The sequence below is a fragment of the Brassica rapa genome, chromosome A02 (genome assembly GCF_000309985.2).
Source record: "Brassica rapa cultivar Chiifu-401-42 chromosome A02, CAAS_Brap_v3.01, whole genome shotgun sequence".
NCBI classification, from domain to species: domain Eukaryota; kingdom Viridiplantae; phylum Streptophyta; class Magnoliopsida; order Brassicales; family Brassicaceae; genus Brassica; species Brassica rapa.
The window spans coordinates 13,195,767-13,218,984 of record NC_024796.2 but is presented as its reverse complement, the minus strand read 5'-3'; the positions used below and the strand labels follow the sequence as shown (position 1 = coordinate 13,218,984).

Below are 23,218 nucleotides of genomic sequence, written 5' to 3'. Positions count from 1 at the left end.
GATAACAAGAATATTAGTGGAAAGATGAGTATTTTTTCAGAATGTTTCATCAATAGGTTATATTTTTAAAATTATTTTAATAAAAAATGCTATTTTTGTAAGTGTTCATTTTTTGAAAAATACTGTAGATTTGGGTTTGTGATTTAGAAATTAGGATAACAAAAATATGTGTGTATATATGAGCATTATTTCAGAATTTTTCATCAATATATTGTATTTTTAAATAATTTTCTTAAAAGCTGCTATTTTTGGAAAGTTTTCATTTTTTAGAGAAATACTGTAGATTTGGGTTTGTGATTTATAAATTAGGATAACAAGAATATTTGTGGATATATGAGTATTATTCCAGAATTTTTCATCAATATATTGTATTTTTAAATAATTTTCTTAAAAGCTGATATTTTTGGAATGTTTTCACTTTTTTGAGAAATACTATAGATTTGGGTTTGTGATTAAAAATTAGGATAACAAGAATATTTGTGTATATACGAGCATTATTTCAGAATTTTTCATCAATATATTGTATTTTTAAATAATTTTCTTAAAAGCTGCTATTTTTGGAAAGTTTTTATTTTTTTTGAGAAATACTGTAGATTTGCGTTTGTTATTTAGAAATTAGGATAACAAGAATATTGAATTTTTTACATTTATAGGTACTTTTCCACATTCTAATTACATTATAAGACACTTTACACTTGAAACACACTTTCTCTTGTGAAAATGACTCATATGACCTTATTCTTTCTTATGTATCACACTAATCTCTCTCTTCCTCTTATTCTATTTTCTGTTTTTCTCATTTCACTTTATGATTTCATTTACTTTTATCTCAAATTTTAAAATATATTAAAAAAAAATAATTGTCACAACAAATTATATATAAAATTATCTATCTTTTAAGATCTATTTTCATATATATATTATATATATATATTATATATATATTAACAAATTTGAATGTGGATGTGGACACCAAAGCGTGGATAATAGAATTATAAATTAGTTGTGGACGTGAACATTTTTAACACGAAGGACGTTGGTTGATACCTTTAAAAATTTGTTCTTCGCCATAATCTCCGGGCATAACCATGTTTCCACCGTTATTCCCATCATCACCGGCACCGCCGACACCCCCACCATGATTGAGTTTTGGTTCTAACTCACTAAAGGTTTTATATTTTGAACTGATGTACACCGATCTGTTGGAGACTTCTCATGTGATAACATCCAATCTAACGCAACTAGCTATCGAAATATGATAAGATAGCTCGATCATAACTGTCTATCCATTGGTAGAGCTACTTTATCTGAGATCGAGAGCTAGTTACATTGCGTTGGATTGGATGTGGTCATGGAGAAAGTCTCTCTCTCTCTCTCTCTCTCTCTCTCTCTCTCTCTCTCTCTCTCTCTCTCTCTCTCTCTCTCTCTCTCTCTCTCTCTCTCTCTCTCTCTCTCTCTCTTGGAGGAAGATGGTATATTTGATTACACTTGTTTGTAGATGTGGACATAAATTTATGGATAAATTTTCATGTGTACAGAACCTTGTCCACAACTTTTGTTTTATATCCATTTATTTTTGGTTTTCCTTAAAATTTTTGGCAGTGACAAGTAATTATTTCAAAAACATATGTATTGGCTTTGATTCAGTCCACAATTTATCGTATCAAAACATAGAACTTAGGTATGGACAAAAAAAAAGTTTTCTTTTGGTGAGGGTTATCTACTATAAAACACATTAACATCATATGCTCACACATTAACATCGTCTGTCCACGCATTAATATCGTCTGTCCACATATTATTCATCACTCATCCACACATCACCCATCCACGTATAAATCACGCATCCACGCATCACCCGTCCACAATTGTTGTTTTTATTAAGGGTAAAATTGTCCAGTATCTGTTGGTGGCCCACAACAAAGTGTGTCACATGTAAGAAGTGTCTCTAGATGTAAGAGAAAGTGAAAAAGTGTCTCTGAATGTAACCAACTCAAGAATATTTGTGTATATATGAGCATTATTTCAGAATTTTTTCATCAATATGTCGTATTTTTAAATAATTTTCTTAAAAGTTGCTATTTTTGGAAAGTTTTCAATTTTTTTTGAGAAATACTGTAGATTTGGGTTTGTGATATTGAAATTAGGATAACAAGAATATTTGTGGATAGATAATTATTATTTCAGAATTTTTCATCAATATCTTGTATTTTTAAATAATTTTCTTAAAAGCTGTTATTTTTGGAAGGTTTTTATTTGAGAATTTTTATAGATTTGAGTTTGTGATTTATAAATTAGGATAACAAGAATATTAGTGGATAGATCAATATTCTTTCAGAGTTTTTCATCAATAGGTTGTATTTTTAAATAATTTTCTTAAAAACTTCTATTTTTCGAAGGTTTTTATTTTTTTTAGAAATACTGTAGATTTGGGTTTGTGATTTAGAAATTAGGATAACAAGAATATTAGTGGATAGATGAGTATTCTTTCAGAGTTTTTCATCAATAGGTTGTATTTTTAAATTATTTTAATAAAAAGTGCTATTTTTCGAAAGTTTTCATTTTTTTGAGAAATACTATAGATTTGGGTTTGTAATTTAGAAATTAGGATAACAAGAATATTTGTAGATATATGAGTATTATTACAGAATTTTCATCATTATATTGTATTTTTAAATAATTTTCTTAAAAGCTGTTATTTTTGGAAAGTTTTAATTTTTTTGAGAATTTTTATAGATTTGAGTTTGTAATTTATAAATTAGGATAACAAGAATATTAGTGGATATATCAGTATTCTTTCAGAGTTTTTCATAAATAGGTTGATTTTTAAATAATTTTCATAAAAACTTCTATTTTTCGAAGGTTTTCATTTTTTGAGAAATACTTTAGATTTAGGTTTGTGATTTATAAATTAGGATAACAAGAATATTTGTGGATAGATGAGTATTCTTTCAGAGTTTTTCATCAATAGGTTATATTTCAAAATTATTTTAATAAAAAGTGCTATTTTTGGAAAGTTTTCATTTTTTTGAGAAATAATGTAGATTTTGGTTTGTGATTTAGAAATTAGGATAACAAGAATATTTGTGGATAGATGGGTATTCATTCAGAATTTTTTCATCAATAGATTGTATTTTAAAATTATTTTAAGAAAAAGTGCGATTTTTGGAAAGTTTTCATTTTTTGAGAAATACTGTAGATTTGGGTTTGTGATTTAGAAATTAGGATAACAAGAATATTTGTGGATAGATGAGTATTTTTGTCAGAATTTTAATCAATAGGTTGTATTTAAAAATTATTTTAATAAAAAGTGTTATTTTTGGAAAGTTTTCATTTTTTTGAGAAATACTGTAGATTTGGGTTTGTGATTTAGAAATTAGGATAACAAGAATATTTGTGGATATATGAGTATTATTCCAGAATTTTTCATCAATATATTGTATTTTTAAATAATTTTCTTAAAAGCTACTATTTTTGGAAAGTTTTCATTTTTTTTAAGAAATACTGTAGATTTGGGTTTGTGATTTAGAAATTAGGATAACAAGAATATTAGTGGATAGATGAGTATTTTTCAGAATTTTTCATCAATAGGTGATATTTTTAAAATTATTTTAATAAAAAATGCTATTTTTGTAAAGTGTTCATTTTATGAGAAATACTATAGATTTGGGTTTCTGATTTAGAAATTAGGATAACAAGAATATTTGTGTATATATGAGTATTATTTAAGAATTTTTCATCAATAGATTGTATTTTTAAATAATTTTCTTAAAAGCTTCTATTTTTGGAAAGTTTTCATTTTTTTTGCGAAATACTGTAGATTAGCGTTTGTGATTTAGAAATTACGATAACAAGAATATTAGTGGATAGATGAGTATTTTTTCAGAATTTTTCATCAATAGGTTATATTTTTAAAATTATTTTAATAAAAAGTGCTATTTTTGTAAAGTGTTCATTTTTTGAGAAATACTGTAGATTTGGGTTTGTGATCTAGAAATTAGGATAACAAGAACATTTGTGGATAGATGAGTATTATTTCAGAAGTTTTCATCAATATATTGTATTTTTAAATAATTTTCTTAAAAGCTTCTATTTTTGGAAAGTTTTCATTTTTTTGCGAAATACTGTAGATTTGGTTTGTGATTTAGAAATTAGGATAACAAGAATATTAGTGGATAGATGAATATTTAGTCAAAAATTTTCATTAATAGGTTGTATTTTAAAATTATTTTAATAAAAACTGCTATTTTTGTAAAGTGTTCATTTTTTGAGAAATACTGTTGATTTGGGTTTGTGATTTATAAATTAGGATAACAAGAATATTAGTGGATAGATGAGTATTATTTCAGAAATTTTCATCAATAGGTTGTATTTTAAAATTATTTTAATAAAAAGTGCTATTTTTGGAAAGTTTTCATTTATTGAGAAATACTGTAGATTTGGGTTTGAGATTTAGAAATTAGGATAACTAGAATATTAGTGGATATATGAGTATTATTTCAGAATTTTTCATCAATATATTGTATTTTAAAATAATTTTTTTAAAAACAGCTATTCTTGGAAAGTTTTTTTTTTTTGAGAAATACTGTAGATTTGGGTTTGTGATTTAGAAATTATGATAACAAGAATATTTTTGGATAGATTAATATTCTTTCAGAATATTTCATCAATAGGTTGTATTTTAAAATTATTTTAATAAAAACTGCTATTTTTGTAAAGTTTTCATATTTTTGAGAAATTATGTAGATTTGTGTTTGTGATTTAGAAATTAGGATAACAAGAATATTTGTGGATAGATGAGTATTCTTTCATCATTTTTCATCAATATATTGTATTTTTAAATAATTTTCTTAAAAGCTGTTATTTTTGGAAAAATTTCATTTTTTTTAAAGAATTTTTATAGATTTGAGTTTTTGATTTATAAATTAGGATAACAAGACTATTAGTGGATAGATGAGTATTCTTTCCAAGTTTTTCATCAATAGGTTGTATTTTTAAATAATTTTCATAAAAACTTATATTTTTGGAAGGTTTTCATTTTTTTGAGAAATAATGTAGATTTTGGTTTGTGATTTAGAAATTATGATAACAAGAATATTAATAGATAAATGAGTATTCTTTCAGAATTTTTCATAAATAGGTTGTATTTTAAAATTATTTTAAGAAAAAGTCCTATTTTTGGAAAATTTTCATTTTTTTGAGAAATACTGTAGATTTGGGTTTGTGATTTAGAAAATAGTATAACAAAATTATTTGTGGATATATAAGTATTATTTTAGAATTTACATCAATATATTGTATTTTTAAATAATTTTCTTAAAAGCTGCTATATTTGGAAAGTTTCATTTTTTTTTAGAAATACTGTAGATTTGGGTTTGTGATTTAGAAATTAGGATAACAAAAATATTTGTGGATAGATGAGTATCCTTTCAGAATTTTTTATCAATATATTGTATTTTTAATATTTTTCTTAAAAACTGCCATTTTTGGAAAGTTTTCATTTTTTGAAAACTTTTATAGATTTGATTTTGTGATATAGTCATTAGGATGATAAAAATATTTGTGGATAGATGAGTATTCTTTCAGAGTTTTTCATAAAAACTGTTATTTTAGGAAAGTTTTCATATTTTTGAGAAATTATGTAGATTTGTGTTTGTGATTTAGAAATTAGGATAACAAGAATATTTGTGGATAGATGAGTATTCTTTCATCATTTTTCATCAATATATTGTATTTTTAAATAATTTTCTTAAAAGCTGTTATTTTTGGAAAGTTTTCATTTTTTTAAAGAATTTTTATAGATTTGAGTTTTTGATTTATAAATTAGGATAACAAGACTATTAGTGGATAGATGAGTATTCTTTCCGAGTTTTTCATCAATAGGTTGTATTTTTAAATAATTTTCATAAAAACTTATATTTTTGGAAGGTTTTCATTTTTTTGAGAAATAATGTAGATTTTGGTTTGTGATTTAGAAATTATGATAACAAGAATATTAGTGGATAGATGAGTATCCTTTCAGAATTTTTCATCAATAGGTTGTATTTTTAAATAATTTCATAAAAACTGTTATTTTTGGAAAGTTTTCATTTTTTGAGAAATACTGTAGATTTGTGTTTGTGATTTAGAAATTAGGGCAACAAAAATAATTGTGGATAGATGAGTATTATTTCAGAATTTTTCGTCAATATATTGTATTTTTAAATAATTTTCTTAAAAGCTGCTTTTGGAAAGTTTTTTTTTTTGAGAAATACTGCAGATTTGGGTTTGTGATTTAAAAATTAGGATAACAAGAATATTTGTGGATTGATGAGTATTATTTCAGAATTTTTCATCAATATATTGTATTTTTAAATAATTTTCTTAAAAACTACTATTTTTGGAAAGTTTTCTTTTTTTAAAAAAAAATACTGTAGATTTGGGTTTGTGATTTAGAAATTAGGATAACAAGAATATTTGTGGATAGATTAGTATTCTTTCAGAATTTTTCATCAATATATTGTATTTTTAAATAATTTTCTTAAAAGCTGTTATTTTTGGAAAGTTTTCATTTTTTTGAGAATTTTTATAGATTTGAGTTTGTGATTTATAAATCAGGATAAAAAGAATATTTGTGGATAGATGAGTATTCTTTCAGAGTTTTTCATCAATAGGTTCTATTTTTAAATAATTTTCATAAAAATTTCTATTTTTTGAAAGTTTTCATTTTTGAGAAATACTGTAGATTTGGGTTTGTGATTGAGAAATTAGGATAACAAGAATATTTGTGGATAGATGAGTATTATTTCAGAATTTTTCATCATTATATTGTATTTTTAAATAAATTTCATAAAAACTTATATTTTTGGAAGGTCTTTATTTTTTTGAGAAATACTGTAGATTTGGGTTTGGGATTTAGAAATTAGGATTACTAGAATATTAGTGGATATATGAGTATTATTTCAGAATTTTTCATCATTATATTGTATTTTTAATTAATTTTCTTAAAAGCTACTATTTTTGGAATGTTTTCATTTTTTTTTGAAATACTGTAGATTTAGGTTTATGATTAGAAATTAGTATAACAAGAATATTTGTGGATAGATGAGTATTCTTTCAGAATTTTTTATCAATATATTGTATTTTTTATAATTTTCTTAAAAGCTGCTATTTTTAAAAAGTTTTCATTTTTTGAGAACTTTTATAGATTTGAGTTTGTGATTTAGAAATTAGGATAACAAAAAAATTTGTGGATAGATGAGTATTCTTTCAGAGTTTTTCATCAATAGGTTTTATATTTAAATAATTTTCATAAAAACTGTTATTTTTGGAAAGTTTTCATTTTTTGAGAAATACTGTAGATTTTGGTTTGTGATTTATAAATTAGGATAACAAGAATATTTATGGATAGATGAGTATTATCTCAGAATTTTTCATCAATATATTGTATTTTTAAATAATTTTCTTAAAATCTGCTATTTTTGGAAAGTTTTCATTTTTTAAGAAATACTGTAGATTTGGGTTTGTGATTTAGAAATTAGGATAACAAAAATATTTGTAGATATATGAGAATTATTTTCAGATTTTTTCATCAATACAATATACAAAAATTAAACTTTATAATTTGATTCTTTTATAAACTTAATGACACGGTATCATTTACGTTTATGTATTTTGTTGCACTCTCTTTTTCCCAAATGAAGTTGGATTTGCATGTCTTGAATCTTTTATTGTGCACATTTATATAAGTTTCTTGTCTAATCAACCTCACAAGAACACGCTTTCCCAACCGAAAAGGTAAAGCAAGTTTATAGGTAGGTCTATCAAAGCTAACCTAATCTCACTTCCACCTACTTGGATAATCAAGATGACATGTGAACAAGCAAAAGACATGTAAATAAAACAGGCAAATTCTATACATTCTCTTACTTGAAAAGATGATCTAATGGAGGAGTTAAAGAGCACAAGCGACCGGTCTTCTCTCTTGCATCACCTTTAGAAGAAGGTAGCATCCTTTTGGGACAAAATTAAGCAGTTTACTTGCGTCTTCCATCACTGACAAAGTCTTGTTCAGATGGGAAGTTTCTTTACTAGTTATATAGAACACTTTTCGACTACAAAGAGTTGATGACCTATTGTTGTTTCTAACTCAGTGAACACGAGTTTAGTTTCACAGTTCCTACAATCAATTACCCACAGTGGCTACTGCAAGACTAAACAGCTTGACACAACCATAATGCAAATAAATATACAAGTCAACTAAATCTTATCATCCTGTATATTCTTGTCTGAAAAAAAAAATGTATGTACAACAGAGTTAATGGGTTTTTGATTCTTTACAAGAGCCAACAGATGGTGAAGGTCGGAACTTGTAATAAGTAGCAAAAGATAAATATGTGAAGCTTAGACCAACATATACTTTGAAACAGCTATGTGAATACAAGGTCAGATAAAGAAACAGTACCGTCAAAGATACTATCACTCCAAATGTTGCAATGCACTTGACAATAGATAGTTCTTGTTCTGGTCTTTGATTTGGGAACTGCCCTTGAGCATTGAAATCAGATAGCAGCCTGTCCTTACACTGAAACGAATCCATTAACTAAGCAGAAGACTCTGCTTCATTTGATGGAATCTCCTTTGCTAGAACTCGCTTCAGTACCGAATACATTACCGAAGACAAGAGGCTTCAGCGTTTGCTTAGAAGCTCTACATAACTCTTTGGACGCAGTTTATGATTTGAACATTGCATACAAGCCACGCTGCCCATCTTTCATGGACGATAGTCCTGTTAGTTTCATCAACGCGGCCACAAGCGGCAGCCACTCAAAATTCTCTCTATGGTTACGGAAAACACAGCACCGTCAAGATAAAACGGATCTGATTATTAAGTCGCGCGGCAAATAAAAACCAGTAAACACGACGCTGAAAATATCAGCGACAACGGCAACTCCGATTTACTGCCCTTCATTATCAGCTTGCGTCTGTTTTAGTTTCAACATCAGCCCTGATCGTTTGGTTGCCGCAGGTTTCGGCGTCAGCGGCAGCAGCAGCGTCAGCGGCGGCGGCAGCGTCAATGAGGACAGTTGTTGTTCGTTTTGCAGACGTTGACGCATATCATATCGCGACCGCATGTTTTATCGGCGTCAGTCGCAGGACGCAGCGTTCGGACGCTGCCGCTGCCGCCGGTTCCTGCATCAACAAAACGAACAAGAGTTGACGCAGAATATTGACGCTGCCGCTGCCGCCGGTACCTAGAGGTGTCAAATGGGCGGGCCGTCCAATGGTTGTCCATGTCCATATACAAACGGGCTTAATATGGACAAACCCATTTTTCCCATTAGTTTTCATTGGACAAAATGTGGAAGACCATTAAAAAAATGGTCTTTATTGGGTTTGGGCTTTATGGACGTGGACTGTCCAATGGTCACAAAACCTAAGGTTTATAAAATTTAAGTTTTTCCGCTAAACTCGTAAAATCGATTTTTTCGCTTAAATTTTAATATCAAATTTTCCCGTCAGAACCAGAAAATCGAGTTTTTCTTCAAAACGCAAAATCGAATTTTCCCGCCAAAACCGGAAAATCGAGTTTTTCTGCCAAAACCGCAAAATCGATTTTTCTCGCCAAAACCGAAATTGTTGTACTTATGAACTTATGTATTATTGTACTTATGAATTTATGGATGAATTTTAATTTTATGAACTTGTATATGTAATTGTATGCTTATAAATTAAAATTTTCTTATATGGTCATTATAGACCCCATGGCAAAACCGAAAAATCGAGTTTCTCTACCAAAATCAGAAAATCGAGTTTTCCACCAAAACCGCAAAAATGAGTTTTTTCCGCCAAAACTGAAAAATCGAGTTTTTCCGTCAAAACTGCAAAATCGAGTTTTTCCGTCAAAACTGCAAAATCGAGTTTTTCCGCCAAAACTGCAAAATCAATTTTTCCCACCAAAACCGTAATTGTTGTATTTATGAACTTATGTATTGTTGTACTTTTGAATTTATGGATGAATTTTAATTTTATGAACTTTTATATATAATTGTATGCTTATAAATTAAAATTTAAAATTTTCTTATATGGTCATTATGGACCCCATGGCAGCCCATAAAAATATGGGTGTTAGTGGGTATGGTCTTTAATGGACATGGTTCTTAATGGACATGGTCACTTTGCTGTCCACAAACAATGAATGGACAAATGGATATGGGCTAATGGACATGGGCTCGCCCAGTTTACAACTCTACCAGTACCTGCGGCAACCAAACGAACAGCCCTATCAATGAATTTTCTTCCGTTACAGTGTAATAATTGGCCGTTGACGCTGATCGCGGCGTCTTTATAACGAACAGGGCTATAAAAGTACGTTTGATAGCGTTGGAAGACCAGCTTCGGCTGCAAACTTTTGGCTTCTCTTGCATTTCTCTTCACTGCATATCCAACAACAAAAGGAAGACGTTAAGCATACGTCACAGAACTCGTATGTAATTAAAGTCAGAGAGGGAAACATGTAGTATACGTGAAGTCAGTTCCTTCAGGGAAGAGAGCTAGCCACAAGGGCTCTCGAGGGTCTTTAAACGTTGAAAGCATTTGAAGCATAGAGCTAGCCAGTGACCAAAGATGAAGGATGTAGATTTTCTAGATTGGTGGACGCTGAGAAGGCGTAGAGCTAGAGCAAAAGGTGGTGCGAAGTAGATGAGGAACATGAAAGCCGTAGAGAGGAAGATGAGTAAGATGATGACATCCCTCAGAGTCCTAAGTGGAGTCAAGTGACGGTTCTTTAAGTTATCAGAGTCTCCTGATTATAAGATTCCAGAACAGATCATGGATAGTTCGGTGTTCACCTCATCATCAAGACTGTACAATCTCTGTGCTCGATAAAACCAGCAATCAAGTCAAAACATTCATCAGATGATGTAATGTCTAGGGATAGTTTCAACATTGTCTAAACCACTGGACCAAACCTGTAATTTGTATGCTACTTCATAATCTTTTTATTGCAAAACTTAGCAGTAGCCAGTAGGGGCGTTTAATCCAGAACCTCATTCTGTGTTTTTTTGAATAAAATGAGGTTTTAAGCCCCGAAACCTCAAAATATGTAATATTAATTTGGGATTTTTGCCAAAACTAACCCACAACTTGATTTTAATCCCAAATCTATACCCAAACTTGAATCAAATGCAAAACTAACCTAAAAGCCTAGTGAAATTACAGCTCAGCCCCTTGTGACCAAACAAAAAAATAGAAGACATTTTTACGAATATAGCCCCAGTAAATCGTCTGAGTCGTCTGAGATGTTGGAAGTCGTCTGGACGACTGAAGTGTAAGTCGTCTGGTACCAGTTTATTTTAAAAATAATTTATAAATCTTGTAAAAAAATATTTTGATGCGTAAAAAATAAAAATCAAGTAATTATAAACAGTTTTAACTGATATAAATTAAGATATGATAAAATTGATTTGTTTTGAAGATAGATGAGTGGAAATAGTGAATCATGAAATACTTTAGTTTAGGAGTTTGGCAAACATATGTTGTAGTATTGTATGTATTGCTAGGGTTAGATTTTGGAAAACTAAAATGTTTTTTTCAAAAATTAGTTTTCACCTATATGTGTTTATTTCTGTGTATAGTAAATACTTTTCAAGTTTGATTTGGTTTTATGAAGTGTTTAATTAGATAATTAAGTTTAGGGGTTATGTTTAGGGTGTGGACGACTTATATTTCAGTCGTCTGTTGAATAATTTACCCGGACGACGTATATTTCAGTCGTCCAGACGACTTACTTGTAAGTCGTCTGGAAAGTCTTCTATTTTAGTTTCCCGCTAAAAATATTTAATTTCCCGCTAAAAATATTAAACTCTTCTGGACGACTTACATGTAAGTCGTCTGTTTTAATTTCTTCACCAGACGACTGAAATGTAAGTCGTCCAGGAAGTCGTCTGAGTCAAAAATATTTAATCTAATTGGATTTTTTGTCTCCCTATATAAAGAAAAATTTACACATTCTCTCTCCTCCTCTCAAATGGCTGCAACAAAAATGTAATGTTCATCATTCTAAAACTCTCCAACCTCTCTCTAATCTCTTTGACTTGAAAACACCAAACTTTATATGAATTTTTCAGTTTTGTCTCATGTATTTCTTACTAATCTATTTTTTTTGCAGGTTTTTAATCAAATGGTACTCATCTTCCACTAATTTAGAGGTAGATCTATTAATTTTAGATATGTATTTTTGTGTGTTCTATAAATGTAGATTTATCTAATCTTCCACTCATTTTCTCTATTTTTAAGTCATTTGAACGTTTTTGGATATGCAGGTTTTTCAGATCTGGATTTGATGTGCAGGTTTTTCAGATCTGGAAGACTTCTGGGACGACTTACCTGTTAGTCGTCTGGAAGTCATCTGGAAGTCGTCTGGACTTCTTGGAAGTCTTCTGACAAAGTCGTCTGGACTTTCAGGAAGTCGTCTGGACTTCCAGGAAGTCGTCTGGACTTCCAGGAAGTCGTCTGGATTTCCAGGAAGTCGTCTGGACTTCTAGGAAGTCGTCTGGACTTCTAGGAAGTCGTCTTGATTTTTCTGAGCGTTTTGGTAAGTTCTTATGTCTGATTTTTCTTCATTTGGTAACTTCTTGTTGTATAAAGTTCTTACTTTTTTCCCAAACTAAAACTTTCCAAACCCACTCTAATCTCTTTTACTTGAAAACACCAAACTTTATATGAATTTTTCAATTTTGTCTCATGTCTTTGTTACTAATCTATTTTTTTTTTTGCAGGTTTTTAATTAGATGGTACTCATCTTCCACTAATTTAAAGGTAGATCTATTATTTTTAGATATGTATTTTTGTGTGTTCTGTAAAGGTAGATTTATCTAATCTTCCATTCATTTTTTCTGTTTTTAAGCCATTTGAACGTTTTTGAATATGCAGGTTTTTCAGATCTGGATTTAATATGCAGGTTTTTCAGATCTGGAAGACTTCTGGGACGACTTACTTGTTAGTCGTCTGGAAGTCGTCTGGACTTCCTGTAAAGTCGTCTGGAAGTCGTCTGAACTTCCTAAAAGTCTTCTGGCAAAGTCGTCTGAACTTCCTGGAAGTCGTCTGGACTTCTTAGAAGTCGTCTGGACTTCTTAAAAGTTGTCTGGTCTTGTCTACTCAAGTGGAATCCAAGCTTGTCTTTGTAGATGAATGATCTATAATAGTTTTGTTTGTGGTCTGTTTTGTGAATTGCATGTATACTCTTTTAGTTGTGAATTTTTTGTAAAATCAGTAATAATGTTTTCCAAGATGTATTAAATGTGCTAACAATGTGTTTACACATTTACAAATCAATGAAATAATAGACTTCAGTAGCCTTTTTCTTATCTTTGGATCTCTCATATGCAATAATAAACTCCAATGGCCTTTTTCTCATCTTAATAAACAAGAATTTTGGTAAGAGATGGAAACAAACAATAGTAACTAGTCAAAGCATATCATATTTTTTATAAGTTTGCATTGAAAAACTTAGTCAAATTTAGTAAAACTAAGGGAGAGAACATATTTTGTAAATATGAGTTTTACATATCTTGAAGTTACTTATCACTCTTAAAAATACAAGTTATTCAAAAACTAACGTAGAAGACTTAAAAACTAGTGGAGAAGACGCGGATTACTTCAATCTAAGTTGTCTAGACGACTAAACTATATGTCGTCTGGTCAACGCAGAGGTTATTTTTGCAATTGACTTTGAAATCTGTTATTTCGGACGACTGAAAGTTAAGTCGTCTACTATTGTTTGGTTAAAAAAAAACTCCAAAAAAGCTAGACGACTTACATTTCAGTCGTCAGAGGTTAGTTTTGCATTTGACTGGATTATTTCAGAAGTTTGACTTTTTGGACGACTTACATTTCAGTCGTCTAGTAAAAATTAAAATAATAATATTTTTTTAAAAGTAGACGACTTACAGTTAAGTCGTCATAGGTTAGTTTTGCAATTGAAAAAAAAAACTTCAAGATTTAATTATATACAGACGACTTATAATTCAGTCGTCCACGAGACGACTGAAATGTAAGTCGTCCAGGATTTACGAGGTTTGACCAGAATCTCGGAAAAAAGTCCTCGACGACTTACAATTAAGTCGTCTGGTGGACGACTGAATTATAAGTCGTCTGTGTATAATTAAATCTTGAAGTTTTTTTTTTCAATTGCAAAACTAACCTATGACTACTTAATTGTAAGTCGTTTACTTTAAAAAAAATATTATTATTTTAATTTTCGCCAGACGACTGAAATGTAAGTCGTCTGGGGAAGTCAAACTTCTGAAATTATCCAGTCAAATGCAAAACTAACCTATGACGACTGAAATGTAAGTCGTCTAGGTTCTTTGGAATTTTTTTTGAAACCAAACAATAGTAGACGACTTAACTTTCAGCCGTCTCAGGTTACAGTTTTCAAAGTCAATTGCAAAAATAACCTCTGCGTTGACCAGACGACTTCCAGGTAAGTCGTCTACAGTCAGACGACTGAAAGGTAAGTCGTCTACAGCCAGACGACTTCCCAAGTAAGTCGTCTGACGAACAGATCTGGAAAAAAACTCGATGTCATACCTTAAATTGGTGAGATAAGTTCCTTAGCATACATAAGGCTTCTCCAAGCACACAGAATCACAAACGAAAGTCACCCACCCATAATCGTTAGCTTCTATGACTCTATGAACCATAAAAATTTTAGAATCAAAATCTTGGGTTTTTTAGCTCATTGTAGAGAGAAAGTGAGAGATATGTTATGTTTAGTTCACAAGAATGGAAAAAGAAGAAGGGTAAATCGATTTTGGAAGCATTAAGAGCTTCAAATTGCTTGTTCATGGTGGTTGTGGTATTGATGACAATGGTAATCTTGTAATTACTTGAAGATGATGATGGTGAGAGAGTAAAAATGTCATTTTCGAAAAAAAAAAAAAAAATTGATGGCATTTTCGTAAATTATATGAACTTGTGGGGTGAATAGGGCAAAACCAATTTTCAGAAAAAAGGGAGGTTAGTTTTGTGTTTGACTTTAAGTTGTAGGTCAATTTTGCAAAAATCCCTATTAATTTCGCCATAAACGTCATTCATGTGAGTTCTAAGCTTAGTTGAGTTAAAAACATTAAATTTCAAACGTCATTCTTGCATATTTATCATCAAATGGATTGAGCATAAACAGATAACCACATAAAATTGAAAAATCTAATTTCATCTGAATACATCAAAACTCTAGAAGAATGCATATACACTCTCATCAAATTAGCTTTCATCAAGCTGAGAGAGTGAAATTGAAATTCACAAATTCTAATGGGATGTATCAGGCGTGCTTGAAGAGCTTCATGCTTAGCCAATGAAAGTAGACGGCAACCGTTATAACAGGTATAGTCAAGGGGACCAAGAAGCAGTAGTAGTACCTATCATTCTTCAGACCTTGGTTTAAGGGATTTTGAGAGAGCGGTAGCAAAGTTGAAGCGATGACTGCAAAGACGAATCCGAAGAAGGATACGGAACCAATTATCTCGAAGAAGTATCCCCAGAATAACTCTCCCGTCGTCGTCGTTGTTCGCAGAAGCTTCATCGGAAGATCTGAGTAATACCTTGTGATTCAGATGTAATCAGTGACACAAAAACGTGTTTTCAGTTTGGATCCGAATTATTATTATTTCTTTAAAAAAAAAATATTATACCAAAACTAAACGGGTGGCATCAATTCAGACCGCCCGTCTGCTAGTATCTCATCATTGTTTCTTCCCATTACAAAACAAAACTATTTAAAATTCTAATTTTGATAAAGACATTGGCATCAGATAATAAGCGGAGATTGTTTGTCAAACACTATTATTCTGCGTTTTTAAGCATAAATTAATCAATTCTTCATCTGCCATCTAAAATTACGCTAATTTAAAAAAAAAACTCTAAATTAAAAGGAGAAGTTTCGGTCGATTCATTTGACGCCAAAGCAAAGAGAAAAATTACGCAATGGGTTGGTAAGATAACCGTTTCGATCTCTGCATCCGTTCTTAACCTCTCTACCATTCTTCGTGATTTTACTCACTTTGGTTAGAAAAGTGGGTAAACAGATGCATTAAGATTCACTAAAAAAACTCGAACAATAATACAAAAAATATAAATAGGAAAATCAATCAATATTCAAGAACAAAAAACATAAACAAATCAATACACTCAAAGGCGCGGAAAGAACCTGCTGCTGGTGAGTGGTGATGAAAGTGTTAGATAGATTCTACTTTCAAAACTGGAGTTCATCGTTATTATTTAAATTAGCGAGATCCTTCTCGCCATCTAGGGGTTCCCTTTTAACCGGGTTATTATAATGGGCCAGAGATCAATAATACGGCCCGTTTTAGTTTAGTCATTAGGGTACTTGACTTATCTAGAAATTTTGTTCTTTTAATTCATGTCTCTAGGATTTCTACAGTTCGACTCCATCCATACTGCTTAATGATGGTCTTACACTCTCTAATCATTTAAGGCTGATCAGTCTCTTTTTTGCCGACTAACATATTTTGTTAACAGTGGAAATCTTTTAGTTCAAGGTTTGATTTAAGTTTTGATTAAGAATTTGTTTATGTTCATACATTGGACAATGTCTGAGGTTCGAATTACAAAAACTGTGATTAATTATAACTTACATGAGATTTTCAATATGGTGTAAGTACAACCATTAGCATAATTTTTTTGTAAACGACTCATTATAATACAAATAAGACCATTAAACTTGAATCTTTATAATTAATTATACAGATTTGTTGGTTGCAAAGTAATTCTCAAAATTTGTAATAGATAACTCAATGTTGAAAACATGTTTTTTTTTTTAATTTTTTTAATTATATAAATCAATCCCGAACGGACATCAAAGTCGAATACAAACCAGACTCGAACAAAATGATCTAGATCAATATGTTTACAATTTCTAGTTTCGCAATACCACCTATCCGACGCGTTCTGCTAGATTGCTTAGTAATCACTAGACTACTGATGACCGTTCTCTTCTATTGAAGTTAACCCCGGGAAGGTGGGTTTTACTTCGTTGCCTCTGACGCCGGAGTTCCCGAGACGTCGCCTGAAGTAGCTGTTAGTCGGTGTTCTTGCCAAGTTTGCATTTTTCCTTGTCGATTACGCGCAAGACATCAGAAGGAGAGAAGGGACGAGAACACCCATACCTGAGGAGAGTTGTACGAACCCCACTGACACTCACCTTCGACACCAAAGTCGGGCCTGATCTCAGAAGCCACACTTTGCCTAGGAAAGTCTCTAAACCTGCACACAACCAGCCAACGACACTACTGGCAGGGTCAAGGAACCCAATCAGAACTGGGATATGTCCCTAGCCAACCGAGACACTGAAGAAAGCAATGACGCAGAACTCGCTACACCGGCTGTCGCCTTTGAGAACCAAAGAACGATGGAGAGTGACATGAATGATCCAACCTCCAGTGTCAACAGAGGAAGACGAGAACATAAGAACCAATGAGACCAAAACCTCCAGAGAACAAGACCGTCGCCACATCCTAAGAGGCCCAAGACGAAGACGAGATACGGAGATCCAAAGCTAGAAGGATCTCCCAAGAACACATCAACCAGCCATAGACGACTGGAATTCGAGTTAAAAAGAGAGCCTCACGAATAGGAACTGGACTGGGCACCACTACCGACTGCATACCGCAGTACGCGACTCGCCTCCGAGAAACTCACCGGAGCTAACTTGGGTTCACTTAGGTAGACTGAGCCTCCACGACGCCGCAACAGACCGCGAGAACCACCAAGCTAACCTGATAACCACCTCCATAGACCCGCGAATCACCACAAGCCGGAGCAGAGGGGAGACCTCCACGCCGAATCTCGAGCACCAAGACCAACAGAGAGAGATCTGAAAGGGGAAACATGATCTACTCACCAACCCTGAAAAGCCGACTCCTCCGTCAAAACCCCAAACTACTCCACCGCGTGCTGCCTCCAGGAAGGGCCGAACTACCGTCGGATCTGACACTCCTCGCGAGCGGAGAACAAAGCCGTAGATGTACGCCAACCCAGAACCAGACACAAAACGATAAAGGAGCGAGGCTGAAGAAGAAGCAAAGAGTAAAACGAGGAAGGAGAAAAGGGAGCTCCAGCGCCGGCACCCGCTCTCACGCGCCGCCGGACACCGGACCTGACTTGAAAGCTTTGTTAATTAAGAGAGAGGCTGGAGCGATGGGGGAGGAGAGAGAGTTATCTGGTTTCTAAGAATTTTTACGGACCTAAGAGCATGTGCAACGCGGGATTTTAGCTAATCCTTAGCGTTAATCCTTAGCGTTTTAGGATTAAAAAACATTAAAAAAAACGGGAAAGCTAAGGATAAATCCTTAATTAAGGAGAAGAAGGACCAAGTCCTTAATGTGCTGGCGTAACGGGATTGGTTCGGGTTTAGGGTTGTCTTTCGTAAGGGGAGAGAAAAAACACGCGACCAAAGTCATTATCTCGAGTAGTCATTCAATAAATGAAAATTTTTAATTTAAAATTTAATAAATCTAAATTTCTAAGATTCAATTCAAAAAAAAAATATATATATATATATATATATATATATAAGGATTCCATATTGGATAACACCATTGGACCTACAATTATGATTAGAGTCCTTAACTATTCAAAAAAAAACATTATTATATTACTAAAGATTCTAATGGTGGGTAACACCATTGGAGTTGCTCTAAAAACATTTTTTGTTAATTTGGAATAAAGATTGAAGTTCTATATATATCATGATACATAGGCCTTGATTAGTAGAGCATTATCATTAGCATTATGTTCTACAGTATCCAATCAATAATTGTTACAAAAGCATTTAAAAAAGCATTTACTAAATGCTAATGCTCTTCACATGCTTTCTGGCCAATGCTCTCATATGAAGCTTTTAGAAGTGCATTTGCATTCATAATTTATAAAACTAATAAAAATATATAATTAATTTATTTATTTTCTTAAATAATATCATAAAATTACTTTTATATCTAGAAAATAAAATTTTGATTTCTAAAATTAATTTACAATAAATATTTTTTTTAATAGTATTTCACATTTAAAATATAAATTAATTTATATAATTTAATTTATTTTAAATGTGAAATATTATTTTTAAAAATAGATATTTTAATTATAAAATTTATTTTAAAATAAAATTTTTCGATATAAGCATAATTTTAAAATTATTAAATAAAATAAATAAATTATATTATTTTTTAATTTTATAAGTTAATATATTTTTATATATATTAGAAATATATTCATTAAAAATAAATATATTATATATTATATACTAATTTTTATAATAATTTTAAATAACATACTCATACTGCTCTACCAATCATCTTATCAAACAGTTTAGCAAAAACATACAGCTCTTGCAGCATACTGCTTCTATACTTCTATAGCATACTGCTAATGTTAATGCTCTACCAATCAAGGCCATAGAAGTAACTAACAGATAATGCTAAAGAAAGTACATATAAACCAAAAATGAATTAACACACTGTTTTTGTTTATGCATGTAGGTAAAGCCAATCAGCTTAACTGTAGTTACTAATTAAGCTGATTTGTCGTTTGGGTGTAAACAAACAAACAAAAAAAACATGATGTCGATTGGAAAATATATATTTTACAATTACGTTTCATTTACATCCTCTATTTCTGTAGACAAAAATCAAAACCACTCCCTCCCACGTATACCAAATCTCAAGTGTATCTCCATTTTTTTTAAGAAACCTAACTTTCAAAACCAAACCAATATTCTAACAACGAAAGATAGATCAGAGAAGAGGGTAACGATCTCGACCGTAGCTAATGATCATTGTTCATATCCGACGGTGGCAAGAAGCTCTCCAAACACAAACCACAAATATTAAAATCCACTTCCTCAATCGTCCATTTCTCCTCTATTCGTCTCCGGTGGTTAACAGCTCCTCCATAACGATAAAGCGTGGTCAACGTTCGACCACCGTGTGCTATGTTAACCGAGTCAACGTACTTGTAGTCGTCAATGATTGACTCCATGCTTGTCTCCCAAAATACACCGTCGCTCTTGCCCCTAGCGGATTTGACTCTCACGAGCTTTGTGTCACCGAATTTCACGAGAAGTCCCGTCCGTTGGCTGAAGTAACCCCACACCGTGTGGTGGATCACCTCCGTATTAGGCGAACACTGCGCCTTGAGAATATCTGCCGGTGTCTCTACCTTTAAGACGAAACAGTCTTCGTTGTTTACGGTTTGTTCGCCGATGCAAACGGCGTCTAGAAATAGACTAGCCGTGCACCTCGGGTCAAGTCCCTGCCACATGGTCAATACATGCAAACTTTGTAACAAGTTGGACAAGTATTATTGGCTACATTTATCTATATTACCAATATGCAACCAAATTTCGTTAGTTTCTTGGTATACAACTAGGATTGGCTGATTGCATGTATTAATATGGTGTGTGAATTGTCTGGTTTAGTTCCATTTAGTTTTTTTTTCATCGTTTGCAAAACACATATATTCATAAAGTGTCAAATGGGAGGATTGTCCATCGGTGGTCTGGTCTGTGTCCAACACATAACCGGTCATAGATTAACTCATATACGAAACCGGTTTAAATGAATCAAGCCATATATTTGTAAACATAATATGTATGGTACCATGTTAGAACATCTATATATAAACAACATGTTCGAACATGACTCCATCAATGCAAATCCAATAGTCTATAGTCGTTCTAGTTTCATATGGTTAATCATATAAATTTTGATATTATGTAACAATGATTAAATACAACATTCATTTTAAGATGTACGTACGTACCTGAAAAAAACGTCGGAGAGGGCGGGGAGGGCCACGGTGAGCCTGGGAAGGTTGGGTAGATGATTGGTTCCAAGCCACTTTGCCGTCACTACCGGCGCTAATCTTGAAACCGGAAACCACCAGCTCCAAGAACCAAAGGTTTGGATTCTTCTGCCATAAAACAAAACCTCCGACTTCAAAATTGCCTTTCCCCAGCCGCACCGGCGTAGTAGTGGTCCCTTCATCCTCTCCAGCAACCATCTCTGAGCCTTGCATCCTCACCTGCCCCACTGCGTACATGCTCTTCACTGCATTCAAAGCGGCTGGACCTCCACACGCAGCGACGTACTGCTGCACTATATACTTAGCTGTTGACGCCTCCTTTAAATATATACACAAGACCATCAACATTACTCAATACTAGTTTTTCCATAGTTAAGTAATTAGACCGAAGGTGCTTTTTCATACTGTATATTCAAAATCTGACTGATTATAAGATAATTTTTTCATACTAACAAAAGATAAAACTCTATATCAAGTTACACACTTCATCTCTAGCTATGAATGTTCTATCTGCCAATCATACATGTTGTTTCTAGGCTAATCCCATGAATTATAGAATAGTCGAAGTTTCTTGACATTTGAAACACTTGTACAATTGTACTAGAAAACCATAGCTAAAACCACGATAGGAAAATTAGAATGGACATAAACCCACATAAACAAATCTTAACAACATTGAACCCTGTGGTGTTAATTGGCTTGCATCAATATACATGTTCATATCTGTTGTTAATTAACTGTCTTGTCGCGCGACTTTCATATCTATGATGAAAATGAAACTTGAACATAAAATCCTAGAAGAATCTACATCTAAACCTACAAAATTATCAAGATGCTAAGTTAAACTAGGTAACAAGGAAGTAACAAAATGCAAACAAAAACAAAAACACAAATAGATAACAATAACACAACAATATATAAACGTACGATGGAAGTGTCATTGATGGGTCGGGAGAGACAGAACTCGAGAGGAACATGAAAAGGAATAAGAGGACTTCCCACGATCTTCAACAACGCCACAAACTCGTTGTCTGATTTTGACTGCAAATGCATATTAACATTACTCATCGACGAAGAAGACGCTGGCGTTCTCATGTCAGCCGCGACTGCTGTCACGACGGCATGCGCCTTCATAAGAGCGTGCATATTCCTCCACCGTCCCGTCGCGTTGCTTCCCATCTTCGTAAACATTTCTTCCGGTACAGGGACCTCTAACACCGTCTCTAACCCGTCTTCATTGTCTAGATTCGGACAAAGCTTCCTCATCTTCATCTATTGATTAATTAATTAATTTGTTTATTTACGAACGATCCGAGAGAAAGAGAGGATTAGGGTTTTCCTCTTTCTCCGAACTTTATTACGGGAGATAGAGATAGATAGATTTTAGAGGATCATGAGGATTAACTACGAAACAACTATTCTTGATTTTATTCTTCTTATTTTCTGTTGGCCGGCTTTTATATATAACTAAGGTGCTCCTTGCTCGTAGCTATCGTGAGAACACGATTTCAGGAGGATCAATCCAATCTCTATCCATGTGTATTTATATGCATTCATATAGTCTTATACTGATGTGACATATACACGGATTTAGGCCATTGTGTCTTATATATGGACGTTGAAAATTGACAATCTGTGTATATCATACGAATATGTGTACACTTAATTCCATTCATACCCACAAAATAAAATGAAATAAAAATATGTGTATATACAGAAAAACATTACGAAGGCATAAAATAAAACTAGTTTTTTTTTTTTTGTAAATTAAAATAAAACTAGTTGATGAGTAAGATCTAGTTTATACAATCGGAATGGTTGTTTTATCGAATATCTTTCTCTATGCGCAGTTACACATTACTTATTCATGTAAAATGGGACCATTGTAGAAAGTAGAAACCAAAGAAGATTGGCGTCCAAAGAACATATATCACCTTCACGCTTCAAGTAAATTTGTTCAAATCACAAAATTAAAAATAAATAAATGAACTTAAATCACTTTTAAAATCCATGTAATTAATAAGAAAAGAACGGAATGATTTATGCTTATTGTGTCACCTGGTAACCCGCAAATAGATAATTCAGCCTGCATTTACATAATACTGTATTACTTAATTCGTCAACAATCATCTCTAATGGATTAATCTATTTTTACTCAAGAGTTATAAAAGAAAATGCGATTTATTAATAACAATTATTTCAAAGTTAAAAGATTGGGCAGATGTACTGGTTGATATTTCGGTTCTAGTTTGTTCCGGTTTAGGTGGTATGTAATATCTATAAATGAGCAGGGTAAAATGGTCACACACACTATTTTTTACTAAAGGAGCATCAGTCAACCAATAATACATCTTCC

General features: G+C 32.1%; 1 protein-coding gene, 1 long non-coding RNA gene and 1 other non-coding gene across 5 annotated transcripts; all 3 read right to left on the bottom strand.

Moving 5' to 3' along the window:
• Nucleotides 1–9,805: 9,805 nt before the first annotated feature.
• LOC108870929 lies at nucleotides 9,806–11,058 on the bottom strand. Its single transcript, XR_001957599.2, has 2 exons — nucleotides 10,505–11,058; nucleotides 9,806–10,415 (listed from the first exon to the last, which is right to left on the bottom strand). It is a non-coding gene; the product is annotated as an uncharacterized LOC108870929 (long non-coding RNA).
• Nucleotides 11,059–15,109: 4,051 nt separating this feature from the next.
• Nucleotides 15,110–23,183, bottom strand: LOC103852933. 3 transcript variants are annotated; one of them, XM_033285489.1, is made up of 5 exons: nucleotides 21,790–23,183; nucleotides 20,821–21,180; nucleotides 16,190–20,310; nucleotides 15,675–15,734; nucleotides 15,110–15,573 (listed from the first exon to the last, which is right to left on the bottom strand). In XM_033285489.1, exons 1-3 carry the CDS (start codon nucleotides 22,132–22,134, stop codon nucleotides 19,825–19,827), a joined length of 1,191 nt encoding a protein of 396 aa, XP_033141380.1. In that variant the 5' UTR covers nucleotides 22,135–23,183; the 3' UTR covers nucleotides 15,110–15,573; nucleotides 15,675–15,734; nucleotides 16,190–19,824. The 3 variants fall into 3 exon arrangements, with proteins under 3 accessions (XP_033141380.1, XP_033141379.1, XP_009128075.2); XM_033285488.1 differs by lacking the exon at nucleotides 15,675–15,734 and having other exon boundaries at nucleotides 15,110–15,584; XM_009129827.3 differs by lacking the exon at nucleotides 15,675–15,734.
• LOC117132278 lies at nucleotides 15,784–15,873 on the bottom strand. The gene has a single exon (XR_004455838.1). It is a non-coding gene; the product is annotated as a small nucleolar RNA R16 (small nucleolar RNA).
• Nucleotides 23,184–23,218: the final 35 nt, after the last annotated feature.